Source organism: Saccopteryx bilineata, chromosome 5, assembly GCF_036850765.1.
Source record: "Saccopteryx bilineata isolate mSacBil1 chromosome 5, mSacBil1_pri_phased_curated, whole genome shotgun sequence".
In the NCBI taxonomy this organism is placed as follows: domain Eukaryota; kingdom Metazoa; phylum Chordata; class Mammalia; order Chiroptera; family Emballonuridae; genus Saccopteryx; species Saccopteryx bilineata.
The window spans coordinates 57,668,418-57,693,451 of record NC_089494.1 but is presented as its reverse complement, the minus strand read 5'-3'; the positions used below and the strand labels follow the sequence as shown (position 1 = coordinate 57,693,451).

Sequence of the window (25,034 nt, the reverse complement as noted above, 5' to 3'; positions counted from 1 at the left end):
TGGGCCACAGCGAAGGAACAGTTAAGACAGGGCTGGCCGCTCACTGTTTGTTCTGTTGTAAATCTTGACAAGCAGCATCTCCAGGAGGCCAGGCTTCTTTCTATACCTTTCTAAGTGAACTTAGTAACGCAGCATTTGTCAGCTATTTTCGAGTTACGTATTGCCTCTTTTTTTTTTCCTTCAGGAATAATAGTGATCTTTCCTATCCTCATTGGCCTGAGGAACAATTGACCAAATGGCACATAGACCAAAATATTAAGTTATGATCATGAAGTACTTATATCAGATGAATTGTATGTTCTTTGTGCTTTTCTATATTTTCACTCCGTGTGTTGCCTTCGGAATGAAAATTTTTTGCCATGTTTGTTTGTTGAAAATTCTGATTAGCCTTTTGCATGAAACGAAGTAAGCAGCCCCTGCCATTTGGAGACAGCTGCCGCCGTGGCTTGGTATTTTACGGTACCTCTTCAGCCGATGTCAAATGTGCTGAAATTGAGACCACTGGAAAGAAATTTGCCACCTGGCTCTCAGACGCTCATTATCCCTGAGTGATTCAGAGCTTGCAAGAGAGAATCTGTTTGCTGCTTTCCTTGGTATATTTGCCAGAACCTTTTAGTCCTCTACACCTGCTTTAGTTTCTCACTGAAGAAGCGATCTCTTAGGATTTTCAGCCGGCTAATTTCGGATAGCATTTTTATAGCAGCAAACTCCTCTGTCGGATGTATGATTTAATATTGCCTGCTCGTTTCTTAGGCAGAACAGCAAACAGAGAGAGTCACAGTACAATCTCTTAGTGAACCAGAGGGCCCAGTCAGTAGGTCTTTGGGGAGGCCTGGGAATCTGTCATTTACACATGCTTCACCCAGGTTGGGGAAGCATCACTCTTACAAAATACATTTTTAGGTCTTTCATTAGGACTATAAAAACTTCATCCCGGATGACCATACGTCTACAAAATGGCTTTATTTGATTTTCAACTTGAACAAATAGAAAATTTTACTCTCCCTCTGTCCAGTATCCACTGTAACTCTCCCAGGCTGTAAGTAAAATACTGCCCTAAGCTTAAAGAAGAGCCCTGTGTATATTGTGTGCTATAATGTGCCAGACTTCTTGACCTCAGATTTTAATTAAGAGCCGATTTTGTAATAATGATAATAGCCAGTGCTAGCGAGGTTTCAGAGAAATGGATGCTCTTGTGTATTACCGCTAAGTGTGTTGATGCCACCAAAATTTCTGCAACGAATGTGCGTAGCTTTTTTTTTAGTACAAACTGTGTGTGTGTGTATAAATAAATGGTCTTGTTTTTTTGTTTTTGTTTTTTTTAGCAAGGGAGAGATAGACAGGAAAGGAGAGAAATGAGAAGCATCAACTCATAGTGGCATCACTTCAGTTGTTCACTGATTGCTTCTCATCCATGCCTTGATGGGATGGGGAGCAAGGGGCCTCAAACCAACCCAGTGACCTCTTGCTTAAGCCAGCGACCTTTGGGTTCAAGCCAGTGACCATGGGATCATGTGGATGATTGCAGGCTCAAGCTGGTGAGCCTGCGATCTTGCCTGTGAGCCTGTGCTCAAGCAGGTGCCCTTGGGGTTTCAGACGTGGGACCTCAGCATCCCAGGTTGATGCTCTGTCCACTGTGCCACCACCTGTAGGCCAAACTGTATTTTTTGAAGTCTATATTTTGTGAGTTAATGGGCGCACATATGTGTATGTAGACTTAAAACAGTATTTGGAATATAGTAAATATGATTTAACTGTCAGCTATTTTAATAATAAAATTGTAAGCCCTAACTCCATAGGTATAAGCTTTATTATTTAATGACTAGGAAGGATATGTCACATGGGAAACTTGGAACAATTCAGAGGCTCTGAGGCAAGAGCTGGACCACTGTTCTCTAAACTACCAGTATTAATCTCATGATAATTATTTTAAGTGTGTTTGTGGGAAAGTGGGAACTTAGACACTGTATGTATTACAACAAATGCTTATTTACTTTTTCATTCAGCAAATTTTTTTTAAGTGAGAGGGAGGAAGGTACAGAGACAGACTCCTGCATGTGCCCCAACCGGGATCCACCTGGCAACCCCCATCTAGGGCCAGTGGTCTTAACTGAGCTATTTTTAGCATCTGAGGTGGGGGCTCCACAGAGCCATCCTCAGCGCCTGGAGCCCTAGTGCTCAAATCAATTGAGCCATGGCTGTGGGAAGGGAAGAAAGAAAAAGAAGGGGGAGGGAGCAGACAGTCACCTCACCTATGTTCCCTGAACAGGAAACAAACCCAGGACTTCCACACACCAGGGTGACACTCTACCACTGAGCCAATTGGCCAGATCCCATTTAGCAAATATTTATGAATACATATGGGAAAAATCATAGACTTATCTGCTTTGAGTTTATAATATCCAAACAAATCAACTCTGCTTAAAATATACATACATAATTATATATTTGAGAGAGAGAGAGAGAGAGAGAGAGAGAAAGAGTGTGTGTGTGTGTGTGTGTGTGTGTGTGTATGTGTGTGTGTTTGTGTGTTGCATTCAATCCCAGGCCAGGGCACATACAAGAAGCAATCAGTGAGTGCACAACTAAATGGAACAACTAAGTGGAACAATGAGTTGATGTGTCTCTCTCTCTCTCTCTCAAACCAATGGAAAAATTTTAAAAGACTGGAAAAAATAGACACATGCATAGGATTTGGGGTGGAGTTTTTTGCTTGTATTGTTAGCAAAGTTATGTGAGTGATTATCAGAATGACAACCTTTGTCTGTTCTGGATTATTTTAATAGCCTTGTACAAAATTACATATTGACTTTAGTGATCTTTTCAATTCACATGGAACTGTTCTCTTGCCTTTTAAATTAACTCTACATGTTCTGGAGCCTTTGCTCTCAAAGTGGCTTAGTATTTGTCCTCATTATTTGTCATTCATTTATAATTGCTGTAAAGGAGCATGATCACAGTTACTGGGGCTTCCAGTGATTTTGTTACATGTTTGTGAGTGTTGAGAGTACAAGAAAGGAGCACACCACTAATAAGATCTGGTTCTTAAAGGCAACCATGGACTTTGAAAAGCTGTTTATCCATATCCTTTTACCACTTCATAGCCAAAGTCACTGACCTACTCTTAGCCTCTAAAAGGACCAGGTGATAGGTCTGAATGTTATTTTTTTTTATAATTAAGTGAAAGCAGGGGAGGCTGAGAGACAGACTTCCGCATGCGCCCTGACCGGGATCCACCCAGCAAGCCCCCTGTGAGGCAAAGCTCAGCCTATCTCAGGCATTTCTTTATTGCTTGGTAACTGAGCTATTTTTAGCACTTGAGGTGGAGACTACAGAGCCATCCTCTACTCCTAGGGCCAACTTGCTTGAATCAATAAAGCCATGGCTGTGGGATGAGGAAAGAGAGAGAGAGAGAGAAGGGGGAGGGAGAGGTGTAGAGAAGCAGATGGTTGCTGCTTCTGTGTGTTCTGATTGGGAATTGAACCCAGGACATCCACACACTGGGCCAGCCAGCCAGGGCCAAATAGTATTTCTTACAGTGCAAGGTTTCCAACAATAGATAAGTTAAATGTGGGGCCATCTCTATTGGTTCTTAATGAGTTTCATCTTTCAGTGTGGGAAAAGTCAAAGACTGTGATTGATGACTTTTTTCCCCTTTTAGGGATTTCCAAGTGTGCTGTGTGGAATTTTTTCTAGCAACTATTTCTAAAAATTTTTACTCCCATTAATTTTAGTGGTACTGGAGACTTATTATTAATGCAATTCTGCCATTTTTCAGTGAGGGCCAAATAATTGTTACTATGGAGAAAGTAGTAGAATTAATACTTCTTCAGAAATGGCCTTCTGGCTTTGGTAATTTAAATATTTTATGCTTTTCAAAAAATATTATCAAGAATACAGCAGGCAAAGTCTGTGCATGTCTTTTGCTGCAGGAATGCAGGAGGATGCAGAATCTGCATTACCATTTGCTGCTAATGCTTTTTCCCTGGCAGGTAGATAGGGCGTTTGTCCCCACTCACTTTTCAGCTTTCCCAGGACATCCTGATACTCTGATGACCAGATGGTGCTGACGGTAGTTACTAGGTTAACCAGGTAGCATGGTGGCCAGTTCATTGTGCATTCTTCACTTCCAAAAAGTACTCAGGTGTCATACACCTGCAGGATGTTTGGCAATATCTTTCTGTGACAATAAGACTCCACAAGATTCCTAAACATTTATTTTGTAGCAGTCATCACCAACATGTTAGTCACCATTTATTGACTGCCTGCTGTGTGCCAGCCCCTGGGTGGCACTATGCATACTCTGGGTGCCAACTTCATGATTTGCCATGTCTATTTCTTTTTTTTTTAATTAAGTGAAAGATGGGAAGGCAGAGACAAATTCCCACATGCGCCCCAACTGGGATCCACCTGGCAAGCCCCCTATTTGGCAATGCTCTACCCATCTGAGGCCGCTGCTCCATTGCTCACAAACCGAGCTATTTTAGTGCAGGTGAGGCCATGGAGCCATCCTTAGTGCCCAGGGCCAACTTGCTCAAGCCATTTGAACCATGGCTGTGGGAGGAGAAGAGAGTGGGGGTTGGAGAAGCAGATTGTTGCTTCTTCTGTGTGCCCTGACCAGGAATTGAACCTGGGACTTCCATGTGTCAAGTCAACACTCTACCACATAAGCCAACCATCCAGGGCCGCCATGTTTCTAAGGTAGACATTACCATCTCCATTTTTCAGACGGAGAACACTTGAGTCTGAGAGAGTTTCTCATGATTTGCCAAGTTATGTGGTAAGTAGCAGCTTAAAAGTTGAAAGGTTGGAATACTTCTCTTGATGACTGCAACACTTTTATTCTTTTCTCTGCTTGGGACACTATCCCTGAAGTAAAAGCTAACTGGCTTGCTCTTAATTCATGAAACTTGGAAATGAACTTTGAGGCTGTACCATATTTAAGAGTGCTACAATTTTTTCTTTTTTGTTTTGCTCATTTCTGCTTGTTTCCATGGAAGGTTGTGGTAGAGGATGCCTTTTGATGTGTTCAGTTAGTCTTGAGGGAATAAGCTACATGAGACTGCTGTACTTTTTTCCACTTAACATTTAAGTTCAGTAAAAGGCAATATGTTATTTATTTTTTTGTATTTTTCTGAAGTTGGAAACGGGGAGGCAGTCAGACAGACTCCCGCATGCACCTGACCGGGATCCACCCAGCATGCCCACCAGGGGGCAGTGCTCTGCCCATCTGGGGCGTTGCTCTGTTGCAGCCAGAGCCATTCTAGGGCCTGAGGCAGAGGCCACAGAGCCATCCTCAGCGCCTGGACCATCTTTGCTCCAATGGAGCCTTGGCTGCGGGAGGGGAAGAGAGAGACAGAGAGGAAGGAGAGGGGGAGGGGTGGAGAAGCAGATGGGCGCTTCCCCTGTGTGCCCTGGCCGGGAATCGAACCCGGGACTCCTGCATGCCAGGCCAACGCTCTACCACTGAGCCAACCGGCCAGGGCCAGCAATATTTTAAAGCTAGGGCTCTGCAATAAATCTTGATCTACATTCCAACTCCAACACTTACTGAATCTATGTCATTAACACTTAACCTCTTTGTGCCTCTCTGTTCAGTCAGACATAAAATAAATATAATAGTCATTATTCAAAGGCTCTGAGTGAATATGGAATGAAATAATCCACAGAAAGCATGGAGACAGGATGTAGAAAGCACTAAATATTATCTGCTGTCACCACCATCATCATCATCAGTACTATCGTCTGAAGGTTACTAGTATCACTGAAATAGTGTTGGTAGGTTAATATTAGATATAACTAGAAAAGAAACAAGCCTATTGGCCAGAAAACTTAAAGAAAATAAAACTAGAATTACGATACAACCCAGCATTTTCACTTCTGGGTATTTATTTATTCGAAGTAAAAAAACAAAACACTAATTCAAAAAGTACCCTTATATTCATTGCAGTATTTATTTTTTTGCTGCTTTTATTTTATTTATTTATTTTATTTATTTATTTATTTATTTATTTATTTATTTATTTATTTTTACAGAGACAGAGAGAGAGAGTCAGAGGGATAGACAGGGACAGACAGACAGGAATGGAGAGATGAGAAGCATCAATCATTAGTTTTTTGTTGCGCATGTGACTTCTTAGTTGTTCATTGATTGATTTCTCATATGTGCCTTGACTGTGGGCCTTCAGCAGACTGAGTAACCCCTTGCTGGAGCCAGCGACCCTGGGTCCAAGCTGGTGAGCTTTTGCTCAAGCCAGATGAGCCCACACTCAAGCTGGCGACCTCGGAGTCTCGAACCTGGGTCCTTCCACATCCCAGTCCAACGCTCTATCCACTGCGCCACCGCCTGGTCAGACTTTTATTTTATTTATTTATTTTCTTGTGACAGAGACAGAGAGAATCAGAGAGAGGGATAGATAGGGACAGACAGACAGAAACGGAGAGAGATGAGAAGCATCAGTTCTTCGTTGCGGCACCTTAGTTGTTCATTGCTTGCTTTCTCATTATGCCTTTACAGTGGGCCTTCAGCAGACCAAGTAACCCCTTGCTCAAGCCAGCAACTTTGGGCTCAAGCTGGTGAACTTTGCTCAAACCAGATGAGCCCGTGCTCAAGCCGGTGGTCTCAGGGTTTCGAACCTCGGTGCTCCGCATTCCAGTCCGACACGCTATTCATTGTGCCACTGCCTGGTCAGGCTCATTGCAGTATTATTACAATAGCCAAGACGTGGATGCGGCGTAGGTGTCCATCAACAGATGAATGGATAAAGAACATGTGGTACCTGCAGGATGGGGCAAAAGTAGGTTTACAGTTACTTGTAGAGAAAATAATGCAATAGTAAGTAAATAATAATACAAAAATAAATCCTGTAAACCTACTTTTACTCTAACACACACACATACACACGCACAGGAATATTCGTCAGTAAAAAAAGAATGAAATGCTGCCATTTGCAACAACAAGGGTGGATCTAGAGGATCTTATGCTAATGAATTAAGTCAGAGAGAGAAAGACGAATACTATATAATTTCACTGATACGTAGAATCTATAAACAAAACAAATGAATGAACAAAATTAACAAACAGGCCCATGTATGCATACAGAAAATAAATTGATGGCTGCCAGAGAGGAGAGAGGTGGGGGGATGTGTGAAAAGGTGAAGGGGAGTAAGAGGTACGAACTTTGAATTGTAAAATAAGTCACAGGATGTAATGTATAGCATAAGAAATATAATCAATAGTATCTTTGTACAGTGCCAGATGGTTACTAGACGTATTGTGGTGATCACACCTTAAGGTATATAAATGTAAATCACTAGTTTGTACACCTGAAACTAATATGGCATGTCAACTATACTTCAATTTAAAAAATACTTTGCCCTGGCTGGTTAGTTCACTTGGTTATAGCATTGTTTCAAAGCAAGAGGTTGCCAGTTTGATCCCCAGTCAGGGCACATACAGGAACAGATTGATATTCTAAAAGACATTTTGTATAATCCATAAATATAAAAATAGCTTAGATAAAGTAATCAAATAAACACTTTTAATGCAGTTAATTTTCAGAGAGCAGTGGCCCAGGTCTCCTTATTACTATTCTAAATTTATATGGAAAATTAGTCTGGGCTTGACCTGTGTTGGTACAGTGGATAAAGTGGAATACTGAAGGTCACCATTTCGAAATCCTGGGTTTTCCTGGTCAAGGCACATATGGGAGTTGATGCTTCTTGCTCCTCCCCCATCCTTCTCTAGCTCTTTCCCCTTTCTAAAACGAATAAATAATAAAAAAATTTCTTTAAAAAAAATCTAAAAAAAAAATTTTAGAAAGTGAGTCTTTACAGAAATGTATATGCACAGTCTAATATATTTCCAGCAGTTCCTTTATGTCTTTGAATTCAAGTAAAATTAAAGGAAACCACAAGCTCAGCAAACTGGGAGACGAGTTCAGCAGGTCATCTTCCTCTCTGCGGGAGCTGCACTCACCCATTCAGCGATGATAAATGTCTCATTGTCTGTGTGTTTACCCACAGCTTTGATACCAAGTAAACCAGAATGTAGTCATGTTGGCAGATTTCCACTTGCTGCCCAGGAGATATTGAGATCAGTGAATGCTAAATGAGAACAAACTTTTAGCAGATTGAAGAGCTGCAGTGAAATACATGTTCTAGATGCCTAGTTTTATGCTAAATATTCATCAACTCCAACTGAGCAGGGGGACCAAGGGTCGAGGAACTACTTCCACCTTCTCTGAATGTTCATTAGTTCCTTAAAAACTGAACTGGAATGAAGCTAGGTCCATCATGTGTCACAAAAGTACCACTTTGGTGGGAGATACTGGGATTCTGATACCGGATGGGGCTCTGTCTGCGTAGGGTGAGGAGGTATGTGGGAAATCTCTGTATCTTCCCCGCAATTTTGCTGTGATGCTAATACTGTTCTAAAACAAAAGTCTTAAAAAAATGAAAAATAAAAATATTGAACTGGAATTTAAGTTGTAATTTTAGCATCTTAGGAGAAACTTGGTTTTAAAAGAATAATTAACAGGTTTATGGAACCCTTTATTTAACTTGCTTATATAGTGCATGTAATACCTTGAAGGTATGTGGCATCTGTTCACAAGTCATTGTGACAGAATATGAAACTAGCCAGCTTGTGAAGAAAAGGTACAAAAACGTATAGTACAAATTATTATCTTAAAGGAAACCTTATGAAAAGAATTAATTTTTGTGACTGAAGGCGTTGCCAAATTAAATACATGTTCCTCAATGACCAGTCATAGCGTTAAGCCTAATCAACAAGAATTCTGTCAATAATCCACTCCATGTTTCCATTTTAAAAGTTGAGTCCTTTAAATGTTTTCAAAAGTTTTATCCTGTTGGTGTGATTTTTTTTTTTTTTAAGTTAGGGAAAGAGGAGGATGGGGCAGACAAGGACAGACAGGAAGGGCGAGATGAGAAGTATCAACTCAGAGTTGTTTATTGATTGCTTTCTCATGTGTGCCTTGGCCTGGCGCGGGGGTGGGGGGGTGTAATAGCTCAAGCCAGTGATCTTGGGCTTCAAGCCAGCAACCATGTGGTCATGTCTGTGATCCCACATTCAAGCCAATGACCCTGCACTCAAGCAGGCAAGCCTGCTCTCAAGCTGGATGATCCCACGCTCAAGCTGGCAACCTTGGGATTTCAAACCTGGGTCCTTAGCATCCCAGGCCAACACTCTATCCACTGTGCCACTATAGGTCAGACTTGGCATTGTGATTTAAAAAAAAAAAATTTTTTTAATGTTTATTTTAGATTTTAAAGAGAGAAGGGAGAGAGTGGAAGAGAGACAGTAACATGTGTTCCTATATGTGCCCTGACCAAGGATCAAACCAGTAACCTCTGTACTTCAGGATGATGCTCTAACCAACCAAGCTGTCCAGCCAGGGCTGGTATTGGAGTGATTTTTATAATTCAAGGGTGAACCCAAAGGCAGCTTAATGCCTAATCATGTGTTAATGATTGCTAAGGGACTTTTCTCTACAAATTCATCAGAGAGCACTGAAAACTTCTAGAAAATTCTACTGGCTACAATGTTCAGCATCTTCAGCTCGAATGAGAGGGGTTGAGGGAGTGAAAGGGGTAGGGTACCAAGGTGAAGATGAGCTGGCCTCTGCCTTCAAGGGCCACCCAATCCAACTGGAGTCCAAGACCAGTGTGCTGAGTTTGAAAACTGTCTTCTTTGTATCTGCTGATGTTAAAAATATAGCATTCAAGCCCTGGCTGGATAGCTCAGTTGGCTAGAGCATCCTCTGGAAGCACGGGGGTTGCCAGTTCGATACCCAGTCAGGGCACATACAGGATGGATCAATGTTCCTGTCTTTCTCTCACTTTCTCTCTTCCTCTCTCTCTAAAGTTAATAATAATAATAATAATAATATATATATATATATATAGCATTCAAGTGCTTAGATAGTTCATTAAAAGTAATAAATGGTTGTGTGTGTGGTTCTAGAACTTCAGAGATATGCTTTTGGTTTTAAAAATCATGAGTTTGGAGACAATTATTAAGGTAGTAGATTAATTCTTTGTTACTGAATGGACAGTGATAGGTTCTAGTGATATACAAATAGAGCTCGAGTAAAGTAGGTTTATAGTTCTTTGTGTGGACAAGAATACAATAATTAACAATAGTACAAGAATAAACTGCTTTGGGTACTCACAACAGTAAAACAATTTCTACCCCACCCGGTACAAGACTGCTCAAGTTGGTGTAAGAGTATTTGGTTTCTTTGTTATTCTTTCTGGAGGTTAAATGAAATAGCTTATTTTTTAAGCTTATTTTTACTTTTATAATAATGGGTATCAGCTGGTAGTTTTATGAATTATGCTTTAATTTGTCAATAAAATATGTACATACATCTGTGGTAATAATATCTACTTACTATTTCTTAGTAACTTTTTGTGATGCTTGTGTCTTGGCAAATCAACAAAATTTGGGATTTGTATTTTTCATTCAGCTTGAATGTATAGTATATTGTACTGTGTTTGAAATGAACGAACCTCTTACTCTGTTTCCATAACATAACCTATTTTGTAAAATCAGGTGGAGAAGAAACTAATATTATGTTCTTTGTGACAGGTAATTTATAGATTCTGTCCTGGTTTGTTTGGTCTGTAAACCCCTCTGATCCACAAAATCCTAGCAATATTTTAAGTATTCCCCAGTAACTATAGAAACAAAACCTTTTTTTTTAAATCACACTTTAAATATCCTAAATTGATTTCTCTGTTTGTGGCTTGATTCGGAAATCAGAGGATTTAGTTTCCTTCCTCTGCCTAAATTCCTAAATTAATCCTTTAGTTTCTGCTTACATAGTTGCTAAGGTCAAGTTTCTTTCCAAGTTCTGCTTTTCTCATTGTGTTTATTTGCTGGGGGCAGGGGGGAGGAGGGAGGAGGCAGTGTTTGTGTATTTCATTGCCCAGTAACCTACAAGTACAAGGATAGGGTAGGGTCCTTAAAGAGAAACTCAGACCAAAGATATTTCACTGGATTAACTGAAGTAAAAGCAGTAGCCACATGGAGATTAAGGCATGTGTTTCCAACAATTTTTGTTCAGCCTTACTTGGTCTTTTGTATAATAAGGCCTCTCTCTGGAATATAAGTATCATGGGATGAATGCTTTTGTCTATTTTATTCTCTGACACGCTGTAGTCTGCACCTGGCACAGTTCAGATGCTCAACAATGATTTGTTGATTAATTGAACTAGTGCATGAGTGAATGAATGAATGTATGACACATTTCACTAGCAATTTCTGGTCGTCTGCTTTATTATGTTTACTTTACGGAAATTTTTGGTTGATAGTGTCTATTAAATACTTAGGGAAGAACTGTTACAAAAATGTGTAGTTTCTAAATGATTCTAATTCTTGATTTTTAAAAATGCTATCTTGGAAACTTTTTTTTCTTTTTTTCCTGTAAGAATTTATCTCAAATTATGAAGTTATTTGTCTGTGATGGGCAAAGTGAGAGCATTTATATCGCTGTAGTAGAATGACACCTGAGTATCTTTACTGCTCATGGTTCTTTTTTAGAAAAATCCACTCATGCATTTGAAAAATACTTTTATGGTTTTTTAGTTTCATAGAATATACATTTTAAAGCCTGACCAGTGGTACAGTGGCCTGGGATGCTGAGGACCCAGGTTTGAAACCCTAAGTTCACTAGCTTGATTGAGCACAGGCTCAACCTGCTTAAGCACAGGCTCACCAGCTTGAGCAAGGGGTCACTGGCTTACGTGTGGGATCACAGACATGACCCCATGGTCGCTGGCTTGAACCCAAAGTTGCTGGCTCAGCTGGAGGTCGCCAGGTCAAGGTACAGATGAGAAAGCAATCAATGAAACAACTAAGGTGCCGCAACTATGATTTGCTGCCTCTCATCTCTCCTTTTCTGTCTGTCTGTCCCTCTCTCTCCTCTCTCATTAAAACAAACAAAAAGAAGAAGATACATTTAGAGAAGTTTTGCTCAGATGCATTTGAAAAACATGAAACAAGGTTTGTTTTCTTATTACAGGTTTGTGTAATGTGTCAGGATAGTTTGGGATTATTAATGAATAGATTTATATAATTTAGTTTAAGGTGGATTAAGTTGTTTTCAAGAAATTTTAAAATGTGTTACTTTTTTAAACCAGTGTCAACCTCTGGTCCATGGAGTGGTCCACCAGAAATTTTATGCTGGTCTGTGAAGAGCTAGCCACCCCTACTGTTGTGTGGGGATTATAGACCCACGGACCGCTGGTCCATAATCTAATCTGGATGGGTGATTGGATTAGCTGTGTGAGAGATGAGAAGGAGAGAGAGGAGATAAGATAGATAACAACTAACTAACAAACATACCTGGTTTCTAGCGCTTTCTCTTGCTATCCTGTAGGGTAGTTTCCACTTAGCTAGAATGATCTTTTTAACTCTTGAATGGAAAACTATTATAAAAAAGGAGTAAAGTATATATGACAAGTGATAATGCAAAACTTCAGGAATAAAGTGCTGTACAACTATCAATAGTTAAAATGATTAGATATGTGATTAGAATAGGCAGATCATTTGATTAGGTGGATAATTTGGTTGATGGCTAGATTAGGCAGGTGATTAGATTAGGTAGATGATGAGCAATGCTTTTCCTCAAAAGAAGCATTATGAGAAAGAGAATAACTTATATGCAAGTCAGAATTCTCCATTTTAATAATAAACAGAAAATACTAATAGTAGTTGCTCTAGAACAGTGATTCTCAGGTTTTTGGTTTCAGGAACCATTCACTTTTTAAAAAATTATTGACTTCAAAGAGCTTTTGTTTATATAGGCTGTGCCTATCTTTATTTACTGTTAGAAATTAAAATGGATACAATTTAAAAGTATTTCTTAGTTTTATTTAAAAGCCTGACCTGTAGTGGCGCAATGGATAAAGTGTCGACCTGTAATGCTGAGGCCGCTGGTTTGAAACCCTGGGCTTGCCCGATCAAGGCACATATAGGAAGCAACTACTATGAGTTGATGCTTCTCACTTCTCCCCTCTCTTTTTCTCTCTCCTTCTCCCTCTCCCTCGCCCTCTCTCCTCTCTCTAAAAATCAATAAATAAAATATAAAAAAATAAAAATAGCAATAAATCACAGCCGGTGGCTCGATCAGTTAAGTGTCAGCACCAGGCGCTGAGGATAGCTGGTTGATGCGAGAATTGGCCCCAGACAGCAGTTGCCTGGTGGAATCTGCTAAGACACATGTGGCAGTCTGTCTGTCTATCTCCCCTCCTCTCCTTAAAAATAAAATTAAATTAAAATTAAAATAGATTATCACATGGTAGCCTAAATGAACATTTTATTTTACAATGTAGTTTTAAAATAGGTTTTAGTGAGAAGAATGGTATTGTTTTATATTTTTTGCAACTCTCTTTGAATTCTGGCTTAGTAGAAAATTGGATTCTTAACATCTATTTCTGTTTAATATGTTTCAATATAACATATGTCCTCTGGAAAACTCCACTGTATACCAGTGAGAGAATGTGAGTAAAAATGGCAAATAGTATCTTGGTATTATATCAATATAAATATAGCTTTCATCTCACGGCCTCTTGAAAGGGCCTCGGGCCACCTGTTGAGACCACTGCTCCGGAGCTAGTGGGGTGGGAGCGTGAATAGCAGTGGGGTGGACTTGACTGTTCCTTTCATATATTTCTGTGTTGTATTTGAATGTTTTATAATGAGCACAATCCCTTTGTCGCTTTAAAAAACACACACACACAAATAAAAAGAAAATGAAAGGTTGTGGGAGGAAAGATCATTACATCCCAGAAAAGGTAATAAAATTTTTGTTTCAAAAACAATAACAATTCTCATTTCATTTTCTAATTGTGGCCTGACCTGTGGTGGCACAGTGGATAAAGCATCAACCTGGAATGCTGAGGTCACCAGTTTGAAACCCTGGCTTTCCTGGTCAAGGCATTTATGGGAGTTGATGCTTCCTCCCCCCCCCCCCTTCCTTCTCTCTCTCTCTCTCTCCCTCTCTCTCTCTCTCTCTTTCTCTCTTTCTCTCTTTCCTTCCTCTCTAAAAAGAATAAATAAAAAAATCTTAAAATTTTTCTAAGTGTATAATCTCAGAATAAATCTGACTTTAAAATTTAGCTGATATGTTTTAAGTGAAATCTATCCACAGTATCACTGTGAACAAGCAGGTAATGCTGTTCCAGGTGGTCTGTTCCCATTCTGTCTGTTAATGGTCTGAACACACACTTTCAGTTTTTCAGTCCACAGTATGCCTTTGCTTTTGACTCTTCATTAGAAGGTGCTGGTACAGGTATGGATATTCAGCCGTATTTATTACTGTTCTCTGCTAATTCAAATAAAGCTTGGAATGGGAAGAACCGAGTCCCAGTTATTACTTAAATTGCCCTTGGATACTGTAGCTGTCAGGTTTGGAATTCTTGCTAATCCCTGCCCAACTTTGTTTGTTTGTTTATTTTGGTGAGAGACAGGAAGGGAAAAAGAGGGGGAGGAGAGATGAGAAGAATCAACTTGTAGTTGCTTCACTCTAGTTGTTTATTCATTGCTTCTCATATGTGCCTTGACCAGAGGTATGGGATCAAGCCAAGCCAGTGACTCCTTGCTCAAGCCCGTGACCTTTGGGCCCTAGCCAGAGACCTTAGGATCATGTCAATGATCCCATTGCAACCACGCTCAAGTTGGTAAGCCCTTGCTCAAGCCAGCAACCCTGTGCTCAAGCCAAGGTACCTGTGCTCTAGCCGGTGACCTTGGGTTTTTGAACCAGCTCAGTCCACCACTCCACCATCAGTCAGGGCACTGCCCAACTTTATATTTAGTCCCAAAATGTTCTGATGTCTTCTATTTTCTCACAGATTGGAGAAATGGGAGCAATACCTAATGTTTTCATTTCAATTATTTCCTTTTTAATAAATGACTCAATTTATTCAGGTTGGATTTTTAAAATCTGAGCAGACTCCTTGTTTTCAATGTAGTAGAAATAACCAAAAGCCTTAAAATTTATAAAGAAATGAAAATAATTGGCTCAGGTCAAAGTATAATTTTCTTTGTGAAAGAGCAAATATTAATGTAATAGCTTTTTATTGACATATCAAAAATAGAGACCTCAATAAGTAAATAAAATACCAACCTGTCTGTTGAAACAATGAAATAACTAGAGCAAAAACATTATATATATATTTCATTTTCAGCCTGTATCTGAAAATTAACTACATTGAATTATTTTTTCACAGTCTTTCAAAATTATTCCTCCATAGAAAGTACTTCCTGTTTTTCCAAAGACATAATATCTACTTACTGCATGAAAAATAAGAAAAAATAGAAAATTACCTATAATCTTGCCACCATTTGATAGCTACAATTAACATTCTGAAATGTCTTTTGATTCTGTGCATATTATTATATTCTGTATATACTTTTTATCGCCTGATATTTCAGTTAACAGAACATCACAAGTATTTTTTGGATAGCATTGTACATGGATCTGTATTGCCGTTTTTAATCACTGCATGGTATTTCCTTATAAGTTTGTATATTATATTTATTAGATATTATCTACTATAATAAATAATGCTTTAGTAAACATATCTGTTCTTACATATTTGCTTAAGTATCTGATTATTTCCATAAGGTGAAGACAGTGCTATTAGATTGCTGGGTTAATGAGGCATCTACTTTTTTTCCCCAAAAAAACTTGTTAATAAAATTGCAAAATTCCTCTTTACATAGATTACACCCAATTAATATTCCCTTCCCCCCAATCCATTCTCAAATCTAATGGTTAAGAAAAAAATCATTATAATTTTGGTTTTTATTTCTTTGAATACTTCTGAGATTGAGGTGAGTGTTTTTCCAAATGTTCTGCGTGAGTTTTCTGTTCATGTCCTCGGCCTCTTTCTATTGGAATGTTACCTTACTGATCAATGAATATTCAGCTCAATGAAGACTCTTTATAATCTTCATAAAGGACATCTACTGTTTATTGTATTAGAATTGTTTTCTTCTCTGCACACTCAAGAATTATTATAATATACTATAATTATATGTAGGCTTTTAAAAAAATAATTATATATATGAGCTTTTTGACTTCGAATTTTCTTTTTGTATAGTGCCATTGGAGAGGTGAGCAAGTATTCTTACATAAGGCTAATTGTCTATGTTCCGAATGTACCATTTTCACAAAGTTATAATTTTTTTTTAAATTTGTGTGACCTCTGACTCCTAGGACTGAAACCACAGCATTGCAGGAGCAGCTCAGCAGCAAGTTGATCTTGGTCGGAGGGGGAGGGGGGCAAGATACCAAAATCCTGGCTGAGATTTTTCTGACTCTTGCTGCCTTTGTTCTTAAAGAACTCACCGTTTGCAACATAGCTCACTGTCTTCACTGTGATCCGTGTAGTCTCCCCTCCCCACCCCCATGCCCATCTACGTGAGGAGTGGCTTGTCTAACCTTGCATTGTATTTTCATTTCTTCAGAGTGTCCACATCCTGGAGAGGGCTGCTTCCACCGGCACCGAGCCCTCTGTAAGTCGACAGTTGCTAGAACCGGAGCCAGTCGCCCTCTCCAAGGTCAGTGATGGAATGTGGTGCTTTCTCAAATGGCATGATGCCTGCCCTGAGCCAGTTGAACAGTAAACAGCTCTTACTCCTGGCTCCCTTAGGGTAGCTGGGGTGCCCCCTGTAGGGCTGCTCTTGCACTTCCTTCTGCCTGCAGTATGTAGGGAAGACACGAGAGTATGTCTTGCTGAGATTTTTCAGGGTTACATACAGAAGCCCAGCATTCTCTTTATGTTAAGGGAAAAGGGCAAGAGAAACTATTGTCATTCCCTGTTGGAGAGATGAGAAAATATTTCTGTATCAAACTAATAGAAAAAAATGGGTCCAGTAATAATAATAATAATAATATCATAGTAACAGCACCTACCATTATTACCCATGCACTGCATACCAGGCACTATGCTAAGTGGTGAAATATATTATCTCATTACACTCTGCTCACAAAAATTAGGGAATCAGGGAACTTACAGATAGTACTTTCAGCCTTTTTTGTATAATGCATTTTCAACAATGAACTAAAAGTTGGTTTTGCATCTCATTTGCATAATCAAACAATTTTCTTTGACTTGTCTGCTTTTCTGATGTTGTTTAATAAAATATCAAATACTTTTTTATCGCTTCATATACATTTTGAAATATCCCCTAATTTTTGTGAGCAGTATATAATATAGCCTATGAACAGCCTATGCAGTGTAGGTATTTATTGCATTTTACAAATAAGGAGACTGAGAGTTTGTAACTTGCTCAAAGGAAAACAAACAAAACAAAACTGCTAAGGAGCAGCCCAAGGAATCAGATTGAACGTGTCTAAGGGGTACCCCACCTGCAATGTGATAGCAGCCACCCAGTGTGGCCTTTGCCCCTCAGGGCCCTCGGCTCCTCCTTACATCTGGCCTTCCCAGCAGTGAGCTGAGGGGAACCCTGCCAATTACTAAGGCCTTTTCCTTCTTGTGGAAGCCACTGTTCCCACCCCTTCGGCCTTCTCTGCCTATGACTGACAGGAAAATGTCTAAATTTAGTTTTGTCTAAAGTGCAAAAATCAGTAAGAAAAGTCCAGGAGACATCCTCCTACTCGTCCCCACCCCTAGCCCGACTCCCTGAGATTTTCAGTAGGCTGGCTCCCCTCGCCTGAAACTCTGAAAACAGAATGCCTGTGGATTTTTAAATCAAATATAAAAATAGCACTTTATTTCCAAAACAGTTTAACTTCCAAATATGTACAAATAATCTATCCTTGTCCTTTTTTTTTTTTTTTTTTTTTTTTTTACAGAGGCAGAGATAGACAGGGACAGACAGACAGGAACGGAGAGAGATGAGAAGCATCAATCATCAGTTTCTCGTTGCGCCTTGCGACTTCTTAGTTGTTCATTGATTGCTTTCTCACATGTGCCTTGACCGTGGGCCTTCAGCAGACCGAGTAACCCCCTGCTGGAGCCAGCGACCTTGGGTCCAAGCTGGTGAGCTCTTTGCTCAAGCCAGATGAGCCCGCGCTCAAGCTGGCGACCTCGGGGTCTCGAACCTGGGTCCTTCCGCATCCCAGTCCGACGCTCTATCCACTGCGCCACCACCTGGTCAGGCTATCCTTGTCCTTTATTAAACAGAATCCTTGACAAAAAGAACACTCTACGTCCCTCATGTTGTAGAGTGTGTACACCTCTTTATATTTTGAAACTGTTGTAAGTTATGAAGTTTATTCTATCAGGAATAGATGCTAAACTAAACTAAGGAAAGAGGGAGTTGTTAAGCTATAAAACAATTATTTATTTATTTTTTTTACAGAGACAGAGAGAGAGATAGACAGGAACAGACAGGAACGGAGAGATGAGAAGCATCAATCATTAGTTTTTCGTTGCGCATTGCGACACCTTATTCATTGATTGCTTTCTCATATGTGCCTTAACCGTGGGCCTTCAGCAGACCGAGTGACCCCTCGCTTGAGCCAGGGACCTTGGGTCCAAGCTGGTGAGCTTTTTGCTCAAACCAGATGAGCCCGCGCTCAAGCTGGTGACCTCGGGGTCTCGAACCTGGGTCCTCAGCATCCCAGTCTGACGCTCTATCCACTATGCCACCGCCCGGTCAGGCTAAAACAATTTTTAATGCCCTGGTTTCTATTTCAATGGCAAGTAGAGAATGTCTACTTGGTAAATATAACTAGGAATCTCTTTGAAACATCAGTTTTTTTCTTTTAGTCAGCCAAAGGAGAGCAAAGAAAATAAATACATATGGGGGTAACAGAAAGGGTAGCTAACATTTATTGAGCACGCACCTTGAGCCAGGTACGGGGTAAGGACATACATTTTCTCACGTGGTCAGTCCCCAACTCAATGAAGTGAGTACTGATGATATTTGCGTTTTATATATCAATATAAGGAAGCAAACTTGGGGTGGTTGTGCAAGCTGCAGACAGCTGGGAAGTGTGTGACAGAGCAGAGGGGAACAGAGGCCATGATAGTGAAAGATACTCGAAGAAAGGAAGACTTGGGAGATGATACATAAAAACAGAAAGGAGTGGTGCTGGTGTTAAAACCACACGCAGGAGCGACACAGGCACAGGGGCTGCTCTGGCCCCTCTCCTCCTCCAGCTGCGTGGCCAGGCTCTTTGGCACCTCCCCTGCTGTCCAGCTGCCTCCCCTGCACACATTCCTACAGTGGCCTCGCACTTTCCTCCACAGCTGGGTGTCTGCTTCTCCTACAGGCCTGCCTGGAATGCCAGCTCTTCCAAATTGGGCTCAGAGGAACCCTTTTCAAATGCTGATCACCTACCCAGTCCACCCTCAGCCACAGACCCTCTGGTGTACTTATCCTGTTGGTACCGCATTCATTTCACATTCATTCTTTCTCTTGTCAGGTTCCCTAGAAGGACATCCTGACACTGTGCTTCAGGTGCTTGTGATTTGCTGAGGAGAGCCCTCGGGAGCAGGGGGTGCGGGAGGAGGTCAGGGCAGGCAGGGTGCTGGGCAGAAGGGCTTTCTGCCTGAGTCCACATCAGCCTGATCCCTGGCGAGCTCTGGGTCAGGACTGTACCACGGAACTGCCTCACCCCTGAGGCAAGGAGGGCTCTTTGTTTCCCCAGCCCTGTGCACCCTGGTGTCCTGCAGTCATTGGGAGCCATGGGAGAGGGAGATGCTGCAGCATCATTTCCTAGGCGTGAGGCCCAAGCGTGGTGAAAACAGCAATTCCCCATTAGCCTTAGCAGTTCCAGTGCCCACAGCCGCTCAGGCCTGGATCCACAGCCTGATACAGGATCTGGGTAGGGCATCGACAGCATCCATTTTCCATTACTTCTCCATGTGTTGTCTGCTTGGATCTTGCTGTAGGACTAATACTCTTGTGTTAATAGATACTGCATCTTTGGGGGTCCCCATAAATCAGATGGTCCCATCCAATCCAGATACCATAGTTTTTCACCGTCTCTTAGCTCCTTTAAGAGACGGCGGGCTTTGCCTGACCTGTGGTGGTGCAGTGGATAAAGCGTCAACCTGGAAACACTGAGGTTGCCGGTTCAAAACCCTGGCTTGCCTGGTCAAGGCACATATGGGAGTTGATGCTTCCTGCTCCTCCCCCTTCTCTCTCTCTCTCACTCTCTCCCCCACCTCTAAAAAAATAAATAAATAAATTACTGTTTAAAAAAAAAGAGACGGCGGGCTTCATGGGCAATGGTTGATGGTGGAAGAACATTGTTTGAAGGACTCATTGACCCTTCTCAGAATTTGTTCACATTCTTTGGTACTTCCACCTCCTGAAGCATTTTCCCCACACACTCACCCACTCACACATGCATGCACCAAGAATATACCCTTAGAAGAAGAAATGTCTTTTTTTTTTTTTTTCAAATGAACAGACTTGGGCTGTTGTTAGGTTACTTCCTGTGTTTAGTTATTATTATTAGATCGAAAGTATTGCTAAAACCTCTATAACGGTAAAAATGTTTTATATATCTGACTAGAGTTGAGGACTGACATGATCACATGATGGCTTTGGTTCTGTTTCTGTGATAGGTAAACTTATGATAATTGAAGACTTATAAACAGAAAATTATGAAAAAAGATTCATCCATTTTCAGAGAGTAATTTTAGCTTTCTTAAGACAGATCACAAAGAAAACCAGATAGAAGGTGACGGAGGACGATTTGACTTGGAGTGAGGGGTATGCAGCACAATCAAAGGTCAAGATAATCTGGAGATGTTCTCTCGGAACATATGTACCCTGATTCATCAATGTCACTGCATTAAAATGAATAAAAATAAGATTAAAAAATACTTCAAAAAGAAAAAAAAAAGACAGATCTTGTCTCCTAGCATATGGGATGTTTCCTGTCTTCCACCCCTTATTTGTATCATTATCATCAGCATTTGTAGTTGAAATAGGGAGAATGTGGCATGCTCTGGCTTTAGCTTTGCCTCTGTGTCAGTTTGGTAGCTTATTTACCTGTGGGAACGCTACCTGATTCTTCTCAGTTTCTATGGCTGAGTTTAGTAATTCTGCATCAGAGCAGATGGAAGTATTTGTTTAGAGCTGCCTCATTTATAATTACAAAATACAGTTTAACTTTTGCCTTTTCTATCTTACTCCTTTTTGTTTCCTCGTCAGTTAAACTCCCAAAGAAGAAAAAGATGACTATGACAGAAATCAGTAGCCATGGCTCTACAGGGACCAGCTGTTACTACATTCTGAGTTTAACTATAAGAAAAATTCAAAACACATTTGTGGCTATTAAATGTTTTCCATTTTGACAAGTAATTTGGTGTATTTATCATACACACACACACAGAAGCAATAAATCAAAGATGAACACTAGCCTGAAAATAAGATAAAGATCTAGCCAATAATAAAAATGCTATTCTTTAGAGATGCTGTCTGTGGAGGGGGCTACAGAAAATAGAGCTGTCATAAGTACAGCTGATTCCTCTCTAAGAACAGAGAGAGCGCTAATGAATATATTTACACCTATATGGAGACTCAGTCTTTCAGTTTCTTGATTATATTAAACTCTTATAAAGAAATCAATAGAAATCCATTATTTTTATTTATTTTTTCAGTGAGAGTAGAAAGGCAAAGATACTGTGCTTTGTATAAGAACCTGATTTTGACTTCTATTATGCTAACATTATTCACAAATGTATTCACTTTTTGAATTGAAATTCACTATTAAAAAGTAAGAATGCAAAAGCACTTCCCTTTGTACTTGGATGATAATGCCACCTGCAGTTGTCCACAAAATATGGTATGCTGCTGGAAGTGGTCTCATCAGAAACATTCTTTTAAAAATTATTTTGTCTAATTAACAGCGTTGGCCAGATCTGTCACCATTTCTGACAGTATTGTTTTCAAGTAGAAAAATCACTATTTGAGTTGTTTTCTTATGTAAGGGAAAATTTACAGATTCTTCTCTTTTTTAAAAAAACCATTTTAGTAATGTGTATTTCCTTTAAAGTGTTCTTAATGTTGCCAAGTAAAAATTGGTAGGTGTGTTTCTGTCAGGTATGTAATTCATTCGTTAGGCACTTTCAGATGACAGAGAAGATGAAAGAATGACATTGTTCTCAGGTTAGTTTTCCTGGGGGTTTGGGGATATGTGTGTGTGTGTTGTAGTGTTGGGCTTAGGTAGATAGAAGCATGATGCTGGCTTTAGAGGGCTTTTCAGAAGCCAGGAGTGTCTGCTAGCCTAACACCATATAGGATAGACAAACAAAATACAGTGTGTCCGTAAAGTCATGGTGCACTTTTGACCGGTCACAGGAAAGCAACAAAAGACAATAGAAATGTGAAATCTGCACCAAATAAAAGGAAAACCCTCCCAGGTTCTGTAGGATGATGCGGCAGCATGTGCACATGCACAGATGATGACGTAACACCGTGTATACAGCAGAGCAGCCCACGGCCATGCCAGGCGAGATGTGGACAGTACAGAAGAAAGTTCAGTGTGTTCTGTGGCTCGCTAAATTCGAATCCGTGACCAAAGTGCAACGTGAATATCGGCACGTTTACAACGAAGCGCCACCACCACATAGGAATAACATGACTCGGTGGGATAAGCAGTTGAAGGAAACCGGCAGTTTGGTGGAGAAACCCCGTTCTGGTAGGCCATCAGTCAGTGACGAGTCTGTAGAGGCTATACGGGATAGCTACCTAAGGAGCCCTAAGAAATCTGTGCGTGAGCCCACATCGAACTGCACTGAATAGGTATGAAACTGGGAGAGTTTTCCTTTTATTTGGTGCAGATTTCACATTTCTATCATCTTTAGTTGCTTTTCTGTGACCAGTCAAAAGTGCACCATGACTTTACGGACACACTGTATGTCTTATGAAGGAGGAAACTATGATTTTGTCCTTTTTTTTTTTTTCTTTTTTTTTTTTTGTATTTTTCTGAAGCTGAAAACGGGGAGAGACAGTCAGACAGACTCCCACATGCACCCGACCAGGATCCACCCGGCACGCCCACCAGGGCAAAGCTCTGCCCACCAGGGGGCGATGCTCTGCCCCTCCCGGGGCGTCGCTCTGCCGCGACCAGAGCCACTCTAGCGCCTGGGGCAGAGGCCAAGGAGCCATCCCCAGCGCCGGGGCCATCTTTGCTCCAATGGAGCCTTGGCTACGGGAGGGGAAGAGAGAGACAGAGAGGAAGGAGGGGGGGATGGAGAAGCAAATGGGCGCTTCTCCTATGTGCCCTGGCCGGGAATCGAACCCGGGTCCCCCGCACACCAGGCCGACGCTCTACCGCTGAGCCAACCGGCCAGGGCCTTGTCCATTTTTTTTTTTAACAGAGGAGGATGATATTATGAACTCTAGCATCTCAGATATCTGGCCATGCGGTCCTCATGCTTTCTCCACAAACTCCCAAGGGTGTGTGCCTCTCAGGATGTGTGTTTTCAATAGCATGGATGTGGTGTATGTGTGGCGAGCAGACGGTTTTATGTGCACTCTGAAATGCACGCAGCCTTACTGAGGAGAAACAGGTGCCCACAGCTCTGCTCTTCAGCTTAATAGGTTACGAGCCAGTTACACGCTGCAGCCTTTCTGTCTCTACACAGAAAGCTGGGTATACACACACTAATTGAACGTTTGTCGTCAAAACTGTCTTACTTCAAAAGTTTAAAGTGCCTGCATTGCCCACAGGGTAATTGTCTGGGAAAAGAATGCATTTTAAGCCTTCTGAGTACAGGCAATTGAAATTTCATTCTGCCAGCCTCCGTCTGGTGTCTGATGGACCCACAGACATGCAGGTCTACCTGGAAGCTCGCCTGAACCTGTTACAAATACTTTGCTGGCTCTGTGGTTATAATTCGCTCCAGAATGTTGTTCATATTTCTGGTTGGTTCTGTGCTACTTCAAAAACAGCTTCTACTTAAGAATTTGTTTTAGGTATGTCTTCAAGCACCAAGAAACATGTGGTTTTTCTTCTTTTCTCTCAGGAAGCTGACAGCTGGGAAATTATAGAAGGCCTGAAAATAGGCCAAACCAATGTCCAGAGACCAGACAAACATGAAGGCTTTATGCTGAAGAAAAGAAAGTGGCCTTTAAAAGGCTGGCACAAGGTAATGTTTCGTTGTATTCATCTTTAGATCATCTTTGTAAACAAAGGATCTTATTTGATGTCATCTGGTGTGTGTGTAAAACTAATTTTCAAAGACTTATTTTAACCATTTAGGCTATATGCAATGTATTATACCGTTTAAGTCTGAGATTTGCAATTTCTGTATGCAGGGAGAAGATTTTATTTTTAAAATAAATTATTTTTATGTTTAAAATCCAGTTTGTACATTTTATAGCCTACTCTTTTTTTGTCACTTGACTTAATATGAATATGTTCTTAGTAAATATTCTTCTGAATATGAGATTTTTAAAAACACATGCATGTATTCCACTGGATGGATTAATTGAACCAATTATCCACCGTTATTGAGCCAATTTCCTATTGCTGAACATGTAGGATATGTTTAATTTTCTGCTGTCATGGTGTTGTGATGAACATTGATGTACATGCATTTCTATTTAATTAATTGGGATAACTTTCTAGAATTATTATTACCAGTGCAAACTAAAGGTGGAAATTTACTGATCTTGGATGAGAGGAAGACACTGGACCCACTGGTTATTACTCTTTAAACCAGTGGATTTCAACAGCCCGCTCGCAAACCAGTGACTGTCCACCAGAAATCTCATGCAGGTCTGCGAAAGAGTTAACCACCCTGATGCTGTAGACACTGTATAATCTTCATACAGCATCAGGGTGGCTAGTCACCGCTTTAAACTATGTGCTTTATTCTTCTGTTACCTACTCCACATATTTTTCCCATCTTCCAGTTTTAATTGTGGAGAAATATTTTGTACTTCATTGTTGCACTGACCTGAGCAGCAAAAGTTCTGTAAACCGAGGAGAGGAAGATGTTCTCCATTTTCAGTGTCAGCCCTTTGATAGACCACCAGCATCTTCTCTTGAAATCACTGGATGAACAGG

At 40.6% G+C, this 25,034-nt stretch overlaps 1 protein-coding gene and 1 long non-coding RNA gene across 7 annotated transcripts in view; one reads left to right on the top strand and one right to left on the bottom strand.

The window, feature by feature from the left end:
• OSBPL6 (oxysterol binding protein like 6) overlaps positions 1-25,034 on the top strand; it is a 235,393-nt gene that overhangs the window by 148,147 nt on the left and 62,212 nt on the right. For all 6 annotated transcript variants that reach the window (XM_066279263.1, XM_066279264.1, XM_066279261.1 and 3 more), the window contains 2 exons: positions 16,499-16,591; positions 23,989-24,111. In XM_066279263.1, the coding sequence (XP_066135360.1) occupies positions 16,499-16,591; positions 23,989-24,111 (216 nt within the window). The remainder of the gene's footprint in view (positions 1-16,498; positions 16,592-23,988; positions 24,112-25,034) is intronic.
• Positions 5,931-16,609, bottom strand: LOC136337679 (uncharacterized). The gene is made up of 2 exons (XR_010731869.1): positions 16,473-16,609; positions 5,931-6,779 (listed from the first exon to the last, which is right to left on the bottom strand). It is a non-coding gene; the product is annotated as an uncharacterized lncRNA (long non-coding RNA).